The 14,357-nt window shown below is 40.9% G+C and overlaps 1 protein-coding gene across 3 annotated transcripts; it reads left to right on the plus strand.

Annotated features, from left to right (window-relative positions):
- The first annotated feature begins 24 nt into the window (after positions 1–24).
- LOC117429661 (dipeptidyl peptidase 8-like) lies at positions 25–13,854 on the plus strand. Of its 3 annotated transcripts, none has more exons than XM_058999024.1 (20): positions 25–116; positions 2,179–2,445; positions 3,049–3,161; positions 3,775–3,948; positions 4,223–4,391; positions 4,493–4,603; positions 4,697–4,825; positions 5,072–5,133; positions 5,286–5,386; positions 5,756–5,933; positions 6,457–6,616; positions 7,555–7,634; positions 7,928–8,080; positions 8,371–8,506; positions 8,616–8,761; positions 10,047–10,193; positions 11,072–11,224; positions 11,649–11,791; positions 12,362–12,473; positions 13,270–13,854. In XM_058999024.1, exons 2-20 carry the CDS (start codon positions 2,187–2,189, stop codon positions 13,393–13,395), a joined length of 2,652 nt encoding a protein of 883 aa, XP_058855007.1. In that variant the 5' UTR covers positions 25–116; positions 2,179–2,186; the 3' UTR covers positions 13,396–13,854. The 3 variants fall into 3 exon arrangements, with proteins under 3 accessions (XP_058855007.1, XP_058855006.1, XP_058855005.1); XM_058999023.1 differs by lacking the exon at positions 25–116 and adding an exon at positions 593–739; XM_058999022.1 differs by lacking the exon at positions 25–116 and adding an exon at positions 841–914.
- The last annotated feature ends 503 nt before the right edge of the window (positions 13,855–14,357 follow it).

Genomic DNA, 14,357 nt, shown 5'->3' on the forward strand with positions numbered 1-14,357 from the left:
TTTTTTTACCAGAACAATCCGCAGAGTTCACGTGTGCTCTTCATCCAACCAGGCCAAGGGGGACGGGTTTGGTCCCACCCAGAAACGTAAGAATGTGAAATTAATTCGAAAAAGGGGTAAATGGAAGCGTTATCAGTACGTTTAGCCTAGATTAAGGCAAACCAGGAAGCCACTTGTTATCTTAGTAAATTAATTATTAATCGAAATGACTAAGCAAAAATTCGCTTTCTCTGTCATATTTCCGTTGTTGCCCCGCCAACCCCGATACGAAACAATGTTAGCAAACCACAGCATTAATAATTAATATTTGAAAATAAAAAGCACATTATTGAACACGCATTTCACTTGTATTCTTAAATCTCGTTCCTGATTTGTATTCATTTGCGTAAGACCATTTTGACCAGAGTGAAAATGCTCACAGTGAATTGGTAAATAATTCGTGGGTTTTATATTTTAATTTGTAAGGGGAATGGGGTAATTATGAAACGTAATTCTAATGAGCATAATGCAGGTTACTGTAGGTCTTCCTTACCGGCATGTGGCGCTGTTTAATAATAAGACGTCATGGAGTAGTGTGTCAGCACGGTACTGTCTGGCCATCGCTGTGGCTCGTTGTTGTTTTTGGGTGTGAGTGAGAAATAGGAAGTGTTTTTCAGAAGAAATAAAAATAATTGAATATAAATGCAGAATCACAGTCCGTGATCGGGGCTATCTGCTTAATACATCTGTTGTGCAAAACGTAAGCGAATCAGCTTATTCTGACACGTGGATTGTTATAAATAATGTTGTAATAGACTGTGCGCTACAGACAGAACAAACTACCCTGTGTTGGCCAGTGATTGAAATTAGAATTACGTTACTGACCGAATCAACACAGTTGAGAATTCAGAGTGGTTTCGTTTTGGATATGTAAAGTATGATGTTTTTTGATTGATATAATAATTAGTTTCAAGTCGCCATGCTACTACCTAGGCAACATCAGTCGACGTGGATGCATGGGTTGAATCTTAATGGTTTACACATTTACAGCATTTAAAAAACCGGTAAAAGTTTGATTGAATAATGATTTGCAGTACTCTGCACTTCCATTCAGTTGTCTAAAGCTTTTAAGTTGGGGCAGAGTAACGATATTTGATTGTTGTGCTAAGATGTCACGTCAGAGTTAAATCAAACGTCATTTGTGTATCGTTAAATCAGGGTTAACAATATGTAATCATCACATTAGTGTCTTATGTTTTACACTGCTTGCCGTAGGTTGTGGCCTATTTACTGGCTGCGGGACTCGGGTTACCAGAGTACACGCCACCATCCCAATTCACAATTAATAAAGATACATTTTTATTTGTGAGTGTGTGTATTCACTGTGCTGAGGGCGCTGCGCTGTACATGAGCGGTCCAGTCCTCACAAACGAGTCCTTGGTCCCAGTGAGGTACTATCTCACGTCACTGGGTATACACCGATAAATAAAGATCCTGTGCCACTTTGACAAGTGGGGATGTTAACCTGTGTTGCAATAAAACGTTTCTGTAGGTACCTACCATTAAATATTTAACCAAAAAAATGGGGTTGAATTGCGTTTGTTCTTCAGCACTTCCTGCCAGAGTTACAAGAACTCAGTGCTGCGTTTTTAAGTGTTTCACCAGAAAGCCTTGCAGCTGCTGCTTTGCTGCACTTGCAGATTCAGTATTTGGGTGTGGCTTTTTTGCCTAGGGTTGGTTTGGTCACAGATGAGCATATCATTTTATAAGTGCAATTATGCAGCCAAGACTGCATAAAATGACCGGTCAAAGAACGATTAAAAAATGAAACGTGATTTAACATTGGGGACTATATACCATAATTCTATTGTATACTGCGCATGGATATTCACCAGGGTGGTCCTTTTAGCCCCTTCAGTCACTGTGTGCACAATTGTACCATGTTAAGTTTCATATCTATGTACCTATTTTATAATGCATCTATATTTTTTACAAGGTTATGGCAGGGCAACTTTTTGAACTTCATAGAGTTCACACAAACTGTTTTAAAATGTCTAAAAATCCAATTAAAAATGAGTGACCGAAGGGGATATACAGGTGGTCTGCAAATACACACTACAGACAATCGGAGATGGTTAGTAAATGGGACGTGCTGAAGTGTGTTCTCAATGTGCTGTGTCTCTCTCGTCCTGTCTGAAGTGGAAGGGATGGCCGCAGCTGTGGAGACTGAGCAGGGGATCGAAGTGTTTGAGGCAGCAGACTTCGCAGGCTCCGGTATGCAGTTGGAGGAGCCTGTGGAGATGGAGCCATTCTATGTGGAGAGACACTCCTGGAGCCGTCTGAAGAAGCTCCTGGGAGACGGCAGGAAGTACCACGGCCACATGATGGCCAAGGCTCCCTACGACTTCCAGTTCGTAAAGAAGAACGACCCTGAAGGGCCCCACTCCCATCGGATGTACTATTTAGGTGAGAAAGAGATTACAAATGAGTCAGTGCTACAGCTTAGTGCACATGGTAATGATCTTTTTACACATTTACTTCACAATTTTGTTCATCTTTTTTCCTGGTTTATTATTATTATTTATTTATTAGCAGACGCCCTTATCCAGGGCGACTTACAATTGTTACAAGACATCACATTATTTTTACATACAATTACCCATTTATACAGTTGGGTTTTTACTGGAGCAATCTAGGTAAAGTACCTTGCTCAAGGTACAGCAGCAGTGTCCCCCATCTGGGATTGAACCCACGACCCTCCGGTCAAGAGTCCAGAGCCCTAACCACTACTCCACACTGCTGCCTTCGGTTTTAGTTAACAATACAGTGAACTGGCTAGAAAATAAAACAAAGTCAGTAGTAACACCATAAAGTACTTTGCATATCTCTTGTAACTCACTTTCACCAATCAAGCACAATTAATTGTATTTGCTCCAATGTTACATCAAATTCTACGTCACAAATATTGTAAAACAAGTAAACTGCATTCTTTAGCAGCTTTTCATTGTTTTTTTAGATTAATAATACATATACAAATATAATGTACTGTGTCTGTGTTTTTTTTTGTAGCTATGTCAAATGAAAGCAGAGAAAACGCACTGTTTTATTCAGAAATTCCCAAGAAGATCAACAGGGATAATCTCTTGCTGTTGTCATGGAAACCTCTTCTGGAACACTTTCAGGTGCTTTAAGTTATAAACAAAGTGGTGGCAGATAGCCACTGTTTAACTTCTCACTACGCCTGGCTATGTATTGCTCCCCCAAGCAAACTTTATTCACACTGTAGGCATCACAAAAGAGTTGGGAAACAAGAGGTATTCACCACAATGTTTTAAAATGATTATCCATCTGAACTAGGAAACTATGAGACATTTCAACAAGAGCTACAATCTGTAACATAAGGGACTTCATCCTTAATATCTCAAGTGCAGGAGTGTTGTCAGGTGTTATTGCTGTTTTGTGCTGCTTGTTTTCACAATGTCCCTTCCTCACTTTACTGGCTTTACTGGCAGGGCAGCAGTGTGGAGTAGTGGTTAGGGCTCTGGACTCTTGACCAGAGGGTTGTGGGTTCAATCCCCAGTGGGGGACACTGCTGTTGTACAAGGCAAGGTACTTTACCTAGATTGCTCCAGTAAAAACCCAATTGTATAAATGGGTAGTTGTATGTAAAAAAAAAAAATAAATAATGTGAAATAATGTATAATGTGATATCTTGTAACAATTGTAAGTCGCCCTGGATAAGGGCGTCTGCTAAGAAATAAATAATAATAATAATAATTTGTCTCTTAACCCCAGACCAGTCGGGACTATGGAGTGTACTGTCGTGAGGAGGAGCTACTGAGGGAGAGGAAGAGGATCGGCCCTGTGGGAATCGTGTCATATGAACTGCACAGAGACAGCGGCACCTTTCTCTTTCAGTCAGGCCGCAACTTGTACACTTTTAAAGATGGGGGGCCACACGGCTTTACCGTGAGGATCATTTTAACATTATTCTTTTTCAATCCAAGATAACACCCTTCCAATATGCAGCACGTTTCAGATATCGACATATTTTTTTTTTTAACACTATTTTAATACCATTGTGTTAGATTACTTTATTTAAGTATGTTGGACAGAGTAGTGAAGTTATTGCCTGTAGGTGGCGGTGTTGGTCTTGTTTCACATGGTGCATTACCAGCAGTTGCTGTTGTGTTGTAAATAAACCCAGTGTGCTGATTGTGATCACTGACATTTTATTTGACAGAAACACCCTCTGAAGCCCATCACAGTAAAGACCTCATGTCCTCACATTAGAATGGACCCCAAACTGTGCCCTGTCGATCCAAACTGGTATTCATTTATCCATCGAAATGATATCTGGATTGCAAACCTTGAAACAGGCGAAGAAAGAAGGTTGACATTTGCACATAAAGGTAGCTACGTCCAGGAAACCAGTACTCTAAACAAGGTGCCACATATTTGCATGATTTGTGAATACAGTCTTTTGTAATGCACATAATGTTGTTGTACTCAGATCTACCGAATATTGAAGACGACCCCAAATCTGCTGGTGTTGCTACATTTGTGCTGCAAGAGGAGTTTGATCGATACACAGGGTACTGGTGGTGCCCTACTGCTGAAACAAGTAAGTGTTCTCATCAGTAAGAATATTGTTTAGGCTTGGATTGGTGTTTGCACCATTTCCTAATGGCCTCGTATGTTTCTCATTGTTATCCAGCGGCTGATGGGAACAAGGTTCTTCGGATATTTTACGAGGAGAATGATGAATCTGAAGTGGAAGTCATCCATGTGACTTCACCAATGCTGGAGACCAGAAAGACTGAGTCATTCAGGTACCCAAGGACAGGTATTGAGAGAGGTTTATATGGGTTCATTCTCGTAATATATATTACTAGTTTTAAACCACTAAGGTTTAAAACCGCTAAGCCTACCAAGGTACCGCTGATGTGCTTTTGAAATCACATCACACTTCGTTGTTCTCAAGTCAAAAGATTATTCCACTGACATGCACACTGGCCAGTTGCATAAAGAAAACCATGATGAATATACTGTATCTGAGGACTAATCCATTGTATTATTTATTCCTGTCTAGGTACTGCCAATCCGAAGGTCACTTTGAAGATGTCTGAAATAACAGTGGGTGCTGCGGGAGCGGTACGTTTGGATGTTCAGCTGATTTAATTACTAAGGCTTCGTTAAACAATAATGCTGCCTTCAGTTCATTTACACTGTGCTTAGTGTAGGTGTGTTCGCCTGTGTTCTTCTGTGCTGTATGACATTCGTATTCCTGTTTCTTGTGTCCCCAGATTGTGAGCACAGTGGATAAGGAGCTGGTCCAGCCCTTTGAGGTCCTGTTCCTAGGGACAGAGTACATCGTCCGAGCAGGGTGGACTCGAGAGGGGAAATAGTGAGCATAAAAAATACATTGATGATGACGGGAACCATAAAAGCTGTGGAAACTTTGGAGTCAGTTTGAAGGATCTTTAACAGCAGTGTTAATCCTGTTGGTGTGCCCTCCCCATGGCTTATAGGAAAGTCTATTCGGTAGAAAGCATTAAGGTATTAAGACCCACTGCTGTTCAGGTCATTAAAATAAACTCCAATCTCAGAACACATCAGGTGTTAAATGTATCTACAGATCTATAGATACATATTATAGATCAACAGGTATGCATTGGATCAGGTGCGTGATTTAAGATTAGGTCATGTTGTGCAGTATGATGAACACGTAGCTTCTGTTTTTCACCTCTATCCTTAACCCCCTTTGTGTTTGCAGTGCCTGGGCCATCCTGTTGAACCGCTTTCAAACCAGGCTCCAGATCGTTTTGGTCCCGCCAGCACTGTTTATTCCAGTCGTGGACGACGCTGTAGAGAGACAGAGGCTGCTGGAGGCAGTGCCAGACAGCGTAGCCCCCTTTATTATCTATGAGGAAACAACAGACATTTGGATCAATGTAGGTTATCGTCTCTTGAGACATGCGATTGGAGAACAGTACATGTGTGAAATAGTTTACTAGGTGATGGGGATGCAACAGCTAAGCAATGACAATACAGTACATGCCCCCAACATTTCTTCCATACTTATTTGCAATGAAATATGCAATGGGCTATGTAAGTGCTATTGTTACTGTTTTAAAATACAAGAGCTTTAGGTGCATTTAAATCCCGAATGATGTGTTTTGAACACCGTCCCTAATTGCAGTTGAAACCTGACTGTGAAAAAAGATTTGATCACAGAATATCATTGTCTTGCTCTTAAAGGTTCCCTGTGTTTGCTGATACCAGTTTGTTCTCATGGCGTTGTCAAAATGCTACTTTAGTCTTTTATGCGGCCGAGGAATATTTTCTCAGAACAGCATTTTCTTTTTGAATGGAGATCTCTGCGGGTATATTTAGAAGACTGCAAGGGTCCCGGCGCGGCAGGTTTGACAGATGACAGCCTCAGACTAATGTTTCTGGTTTTCTTCTCATCCACAGGTTCATGATATTTTACACATTTTCCCTCAGACAGACGAGCATGAAATCAAGTTTATCTTTGCTTCTGAATGCAAGACTGGATTCCGTCACCTTTATAAAATCACAACGCATTTACAGGAGAGAAAGTACAAGCGTTCCAGTGGGGGAATGCCTTCTCCAGGTGCAGTGAAAAGAGAGAGCTGCTCCCAATTACAGAATTAATTATGAATAGTATTTAAGAAAAGTAACTTTCTCTTACTAACATTTATAATGAAAAAAAAAATCAGTTATGTACAGCTCCTAAATAAGATTACCATTTGTAAGTATTTTTAACAGAATATATCAATTATGTACAGCCAAAAATAAAGCACCCGCAATGTTCATTGCTAGTTTGGTGAAGTTCTCCCTTTGGAGCCTCTAATATAATGCATTCTGGGCTCTGCATCCTTCTTGCATTCAAGTCAGGTTAGACTGTCATGTAAATTTGCCTTCTGTATGAATGAGAGGGCCAGTCCAGCACCGGTACTGAAATGCCTAATTGCTCATTTCATGACAGGGCAGCGTACCTGCTATTTCCTGTTGTTCTTTTATTTATAGTAAATGATTAGTTGCAGAAGGTGAAGCGTGCCTTTGTGTGATGATAAATGGCACATTATTACCGCTGTCCTTAGGGAGTTTCTCTGCATCAACGATTCCATTTTTTAAACCACTTGGTTTTGACAATTACAGGCATTAATACTTCTGAATTTAGATTATGCACTGCCTGGATCGTATTATCTTTCTAGAGTGTGTAACAGTGTGCGATGATTATAAACTGAGCTGGATTACGGTGTACAGGAGCCTGGTGAATTGAGTTGGTATGAAGAGGCAGTTGCTTGTACACTATTTATTTAACCCATACCTTTATTAAAAATAAACCGTGTTATAAAATTATGAAAACTAACAAAAGCTGGTGCTCACGTGTAGGAGGGAAAAGATTTAAACAAACAAAACTTAGAAATGGTACCCAACAATTTCAGTTTACAAAGTGCTTGATTAGGACAGTCCCGTGTAACACAATCGAACGTGCATTTCTGTGTGTTTGTGCACCTCTACTCATGATGTGTTTGTTATTTCTAGATGATTTCAAATGTCCCATTAAGGAGGAGTTAGCACTGACCAGCGGAAACTGGGAGGTTCTGGGAAGACACGGATCTAATGTATGTATAGCTTGATTATCAGGGAAACTTTTGAATCAAGTGTTTAGAGTTCCAGTTACTGTAACCAGCAGCCTGGGAAGAGTGCTCAGTACCCAGCAGCAGGGTCTTAGAAACTGAGGAGGCATACTAGCCAGGAAACCGCTCTGCAATGTGGACAATACCTCCCTCTCCCTCTAGATTGTTAGAAGGTTTTTCCTTTGTTTTATTTCAATGTACTTCATTCATATAAATGGTTTCCATGGTCTTATTGCGTCAATTTAGAAGACAAGTATGTTTTTTTTTTTTTTTTACAGATTTCGGTCAATGAAGCTACAAACGTAGTGTATTTTCAAGGCACAAAGGACACTCCTTTAGAGCACCACCTGTACAGTGTGAGCTGTGAGGACCCTGCTGAACCTGAACGCCACACTCAGAGGGGCTATTCCCACAGCTGCTTTTTCAGCCAGGTGAGTTAGAGCCCCAACTGCAGCAGGGAGAAGACCAGGGAGAGAGGGAACCTTCCACTGCGAGTTCAGTATCACGTTGTAGCACAGCTATAGCTGCCAGTTTGAAACATACACGGTTCAGTAACATCATTTATCATTGTATATTTATCGAATATGAAAGATTGTGTTCACTTTTGAGTTACTGACTGCCTTCATAAAGAGAACACAGCTGCTTTTATAGTGCTAGCTGTTCCTAATCTTTTCTTTCTTATTGTGATGTAATACTCACAGCGTTCTTTCTGTGTTTCCAGCACTTTGACATGTTCGTCAGTAAGTACAGTAACCAGGAGAACCCTCGCTGCATGCACTTGTTCAGACTGCCCCCTCCCGAGGGGGATCCCAGCCTGGACCAGGGGGGCTTCTGGGCCACCATGATGGAGTCAGCAGGTAGGGCAGGGAGTGCTGGCTCAGTGCTCGTCTCTCTAGACTTGGAGGCTCCTTGTCACTGCTTCTCATTCACCTCCCCATCGGATTAACGGATCGTTCTGCCTTGCAGGGTGTCCTCCCGATTACATCCCACCTGAAGTCTTTTCCTTTGAGAGCCAGTCTGGACACACTCTGTATGGGATGATGTACAGACCCCACAATCTGCAGCAGGGGAAGAAATATCCCACAGTTGTTTTTGTATATGGGGGTCCCCAGGTAGGCTATGCATAAAAAAAGCCATGTGTCTTCTGTATGCCTTATCCTCCCCAAGCATCTCAGTATTCTGTGGTTTTCTGAGTTATGTTCCATTACTGGTGTTATCCAGTAAACATCTACCCATGTCTCTGCCACGTTCTTTTAACCATATCAGTGATAACCATATCACTTTGACATAGCGTCTTTACAGCTGGTACACGGCTGTTTTCTGTAATTCTCAGTAAAGTTCCAGTGATGGTGTTGGCCAGTGAAAATGAATTATTTTACTGACATATTGTTTTATATAAATGCAGTTACATTACATGTGCTGTCTCTTAAAACATAACAATTCCACTGCTATGTTGCTTTATCCATGACACAGATATTTTTCACATGCTTATGCATTTTATTACATTCTATCCCTGGGGATGGTTTGTTTTTGTTGGTGCTTACTGGTGTCTGACTTTCTTTGTTTTTTGTTTCTTTGTTTTTTTTGCTTTTGTTTTAAGTGTAATCTGCCATATGTTTGTCTTTGCTACAAAACAAACCAACAAAATGTTTCTGAATATTCAGCATGGAATACACCCTAAGCTAGAGCTGGCTATGTTCTCCAGGATTGTGCTGTATGATTTACGGCTCCCTTATATCAGATGCATTTGCTAATGTTTTCAACAGGCACATTTCTCACTCAGCCCTGTTATTTGTACATTTCTTTCCTCTTCATTGCGCAAAGGTTAGCATTTGCCAGAGGCAAAGACCGTGCTTCCACATATTTGTCTTTGACTTTCTTTAGGCAAATAACATGCCCGCATATGTCTTCTGGGACATTTTAGAATAATTCTAAGCCCCACATTTGTAATGTATACATGACAGGGATTAGTGAACTGTGTAAATCCATCTTCTGTATGCTGGGCCCCATGGATTCATCAGGTATGAGTGCTCTCAAGACACATAATGTTTCACCTTTTCATACCTGCTATGCAGTTATGAGCTCTACCTTCTCTGTTGCAGAACCCCTAGTGTATAGAGTTGTTAGGCTTAACAGAAGCCTTCTTGTGAACTGCTTTCTCAACAAGCTCAGCTTTTACTATGTAAGCGTAGTGGTTGTTCTGCATTTTTACCACAAGGTGTCACTCTAAACATGCTTGTAGAGCTGCATTGGAAACTTGTGCAATAGTGTGTCAGGTTGGATCCTAAATCTGTAATTTCAAAATGTTTTAATTGAGCTTTATGACGAACATGTTTATGTAGTCTAGATTGTAGTCTAGTAGTCTTTGGCATGTTGTTAATGTTTCTGTCTCTGCAGGTTCAGTTGGTAAATAACCAGTTCAAAGGGGTGAAGTATATGCGCCTCAACACTCTGGCTTCTCTGGGTTACGTAGTCGTTGTGATTGATAACCGGGGCTCCTGCCATCGAGGACTGGCCTTTGAAAGCGCTTTCAAACACAAAATGGTGAGAACAGCACTCTCTTCTGAACTCCAGTTTTTCTTTGTTTAATGGAATACATTTACTGTCAGATTTTGCTTGTGGCAAAAAATAATATGCCCAGATCTGCTCGTCACATCTGTGACTATAAAATGATCCCAAGCACACTAACCAATGGCATTTTGAACAGTGATGCTGGCATTGCACCATTTTAAAAGCTGTAAGCACTTTTGTCACTTTGCACATTTCATATTCATACTTAAGTGGCTTAAGAGATAAAAGGTCAATTTTCTCTAATTTCAAGTGAAGTCTGCTTATTCCCTTAGAATAAGCGGCATTCTTTAATTCTAACAGTAAGCATGTCAAACCCTTGCCCAAACATGCAAGCCTAGCTGTTTGAGATCTGTCAGGATGTTGGAAGATGTTGGTTAGAGCTTCCTGTCTCTCCAGTAGAAAATGTATCAAACATTGTTTTCAAGCTGTCAAGATGCCAGGGAGTTAGTTTTGGTTACGGGACCCTAATGCTTTCTGAAGACAGTCAAATGCAGATGTCAGTGGGTACATTTCTCTGAAAGCTCACTTGGGAGTGCTGTCTGCAACTGAGAACTGCTGAAAGAGGGGGCGATGCGAGCAGAGGGCTGCGTGACAGCCCCATAAATCATGTGGTACGCTCCTGAACCCAGGGAATTGACTCGTCTGCATTTCAGGCATCAGCAAAGATTGCTGCTGAAGAGAATTGTAACGTGAGCCCGGGACATGACAGAATGTAATGCTGCCTTATAGGCCTGAAGGCAGTGATCGTTTGAAAAAACATGTGTTCGTCCTCTTGAGAAATGGAGAAGTCCTGCTGGGGGGAGCTTTTATCCTGATGGATACACATGTATTTATTTTTACTTGTTCTTCAGGGTCAAGTGGAAATTGAGGACCAGGTCGAAGGTCTACAGTATCTGGCATCAAAGTACCGTTTCCTCGATATGGACCGCGTGGGCATTCACGGCTGGTCTTATGGAGGTTACCTTTCTCTCATGGGACTGGTGCAGAAACCTGAAATCTTTAAGGTAGGTGCAGGTTCCCCAACTGTCTTAAAATATATATATATATATAATTAAGTCCGAAGTTAGTCAATTTACACATTATCTAAGACACCTTTGCTCTGCCAAATACAGATATTGAAATAACTGTACTTCTGCAGCTGTAACCTTCTGATAACAGTGTCTTGTTGTAGTTTTCAAGTTTCCTTGTCCTTTTAGTAGAAGGTGTTCATTTTCAGCTGGGCTGTACTGAAATGCAGCCGTTTTCTTTAGGAAAGCCGTAACATACTCAGGACTTCATCTGATATGCATTACAGTGTATGATTTCCTCACATGTGGAATATTGTTTTGCATTAGCCCCTTAGAAGCAACTTGTATGTTTTGCAATGAGCGGTCTGTAATAATTCATGATTACCGCAGATACACTCAGCCACTGAATTGTTATTTTCAGGTAGCAGTAGCTGGGGCTCCGGTCACCCTGTGGCAATTTTATGACACTGGATACACCGAGCGCTACATGGGAAACCCCGATGTGAACGAGCAGGACTATGATCTGGGGTCAGTGGCCATGCAGGCCGATCGCTTTCCATCAGAGTAAGTCCTTTCTAGCACAGCTCCTTCCAGCACACCTTGTTCACTGTATCCATTCACTTACCTGCTCGGTGCCCAACACAAATCCTCCCAAATTCATGTGATCTCTTTATTACATTGTTTTTATTGACACCTTCCAGTGTCTCTAGCTCCGTATAGGATATCTGACACATTGCTCACAACCTGTTTCATTCTGTAATAGTAGTACTGCCTTGCTGGACAAAAATACAACACACATTATTTTTTGTTTGTATTGTTTACTTGTTTTAGTTTGGATGGAGTCAATGCTCATACAAACCCTCTTTCCTAGATAATAACTGTTCATTGGTTTTATTGAAATGTTTCATAACCACAGGGTTACATTTTCTCAAGTAAAATGTTCTAGTTTTATAACACTCTGGGCTGACACCGCTGTTGTGTAGAAAGAGCTAAAGGGATGTTAAAAATCTCATGGTAGGTATTCATTCTGGCTGGGTCACTGGCAGATGAATCTAGTGAGGAGCTGTGTTGTCAGCAGACGTCACAAACGCTGGGCTCATGACCGGTAACAGGCAATGCTTTCTTTATCTCCAGACCCAACCGACTGCTGCTTCTGCACGGGTTCCTGGATGAAAACGTTCACTTCGCTCACACCAGCGTTCTGCTGAGCTTCCTCGTCAGATCTGGGAAGCCCTACGATTTACAGGTGAAGAACCATCTTGTGTTGATTTATTTTTCAATTCTTTAAACAGGAGTGAGGCCTCCAGAGATGATGATGTCACATTTCTTAAGAGTTCCCCAGGGAGACACATTTCAATACAGTTAAAACACAAGCATTTAAATCCACTTAAACAGACAATATACAATATATATATATATATATATATATATATATATATATATATATATATATATATATATATATATATATATATATGCACTCACTGCCAACACACACAGGAATAATTACATTGTCACATTTCATCATCTTCACAAGCAAGTACGCTGCGTGGTAGGTGAAGAAGCTTTTTGTTTGCAGAGACTCAAGCATTGAAGAGAATTGGATTTTTAATGGAATAGTATTCCAGAAAAAAAGAACCTGTATTGCAGTCTTGGCTAAAACTGAATGAAGGAACAAAAAATGTAACATGATGTGCCTCAGGAGATGCCTGTAATGTGCTAATACTTAAATACACATGAATTTAAACAGTAACAATGCTGTGCCTACAACAATGTCAACCCCAGGCAGTATTTCAGACCTGAGCACAGAGATCATGGAAAGGAATGGGTTGCCAAGTCATGTTGTTGCTGCTGCTTCATTGGGGTCCTTCAGGAGCCATCTAGAAGCAGTGCTGGCTACAGTTAGCTTTTTAGGAACCGGATTAGCAGTGGTGACCTCCTCTTCTTTGGTTCTTATGAAGTGCACAGCTAAATGTGAGATCTGGAAAGGTTCAAAGTGACTGGTCCACATTGAACTGACTGAGGCGCTCACTGTGTTGCAGGTTTACCCCCAGGAGAGGCACAGCATCCGAGTCCCCGAGTCAGGAGAGCATTACGAACTGAATCTTCTGCACTACCTTCAGGAGAACCTTGGTTCACAACTCGCTGCTCTGAAAGCCAAATATTAAACCTGTTATCCAGAACTCTTTCCACCAAGGCTTTCTATACAAGAGCCCGGGAGCTTCACAAAAGCATGTGTTTGTCTCAAAAACGTAGTGCCTAAACTTGTACTGTAATGTAATGTACTGTTAGCTCCAGCAAAATGCACTGGATAAGCCCACTCGAGATGAGACTGGGAACGATTCCTGCAGTTACTGGCACTGTCACAGTCAATATAAGTCAATATTTCTAGTCTTTAGAAGATTAAGTCACAGGTCCAGAAACCAAGACTTAAAGGTGTGCACTTAAAAGGTCATTGCCTAATGTTTATCTTACAACTCAGAGCAAAATAACTCATGCAGTATTGTATTTCTGTATATCTATAGTTGAGTTAAACTGGCTAAAGTCTAACATAATGGAAACAAAATATTCTTACAAAACTTATACAAGGGTGGTATTAGTAAAATAAAAACAACCCAATGATTTCATTTTTCCACTGCCCCGTGTCTCTTGATGGCATCAGGAGATAACCATTTAAGTCTGCTCTATATTTTATTCATTCTAAATACAGAACGTGCTGAATCTGCTCGTCCAGGCAAGGTGATGGGTTCAGTTTGTCACTGTCACGTAGCTTCATACAGCGTCCACTTTACCTTGGGTAATGCAAGCCAGAGAGAGGAGGTTTGAGCTGTTTTAAAATGAATGGCCAATATATATTCAACTACATGTGTGAAGCGCTAGGAAAGATTCTCAATAAAAATGGTTTTGAATTTTGTAACTCGTATATACACAATGAAACACCCTAATATATCAGTGTATTAAATAGTGAACCGTTTTAAGTGCACTAAGCTATGTTTGTGTGGTGGAAGGGAGGGGATTATATTTCCCTGTTTCTTTGGACTTGGAGAAATTGCTAATGAGGAAAAGCGTTACCGGGACTGTGTTTGGATGTGCAGGAAATATCTGGGGAATTATAGAAAGCTAGCACAGA

Source organism: Acipenser ruthenus, chromosome 24 (genome assembly GCF_902713425.1).
Source record: "Acipenser ruthenus chromosome 24, fAciRut3.2 maternal haplotype, whole genome shotgun sequence".
In the NCBI taxonomy this organism is placed as follows: domain Eukaryota; kingdom Metazoa; phylum Chordata; class Actinopteri; order Acipenseriformes; family Acipenseridae; genus Acipenser; species Acipenser ruthenus.

What these genes read in the sequence shown, in the direction of transcription:
- LOC117429661 (XM_058999022.1), top strand. An exon ending in CCATCGGATGTACTATTTAG is followed by an intron (nt 2,446 to 3,048) that starts GTGAGAAAGAGA and finishes TTTTTTTTGTAG; the next exon opens with CTATGTCAAATGAAAGCAGA. An exon ending in ACAGCTGCTTTTTCAGCCAG is followed by an intron (nt 8,081 to 8,370) that starts GTGAGTTAGAGC and finishes CTGTGTTTCCAG; the next exon opens with CACTTTGACATGTTCGTCAG.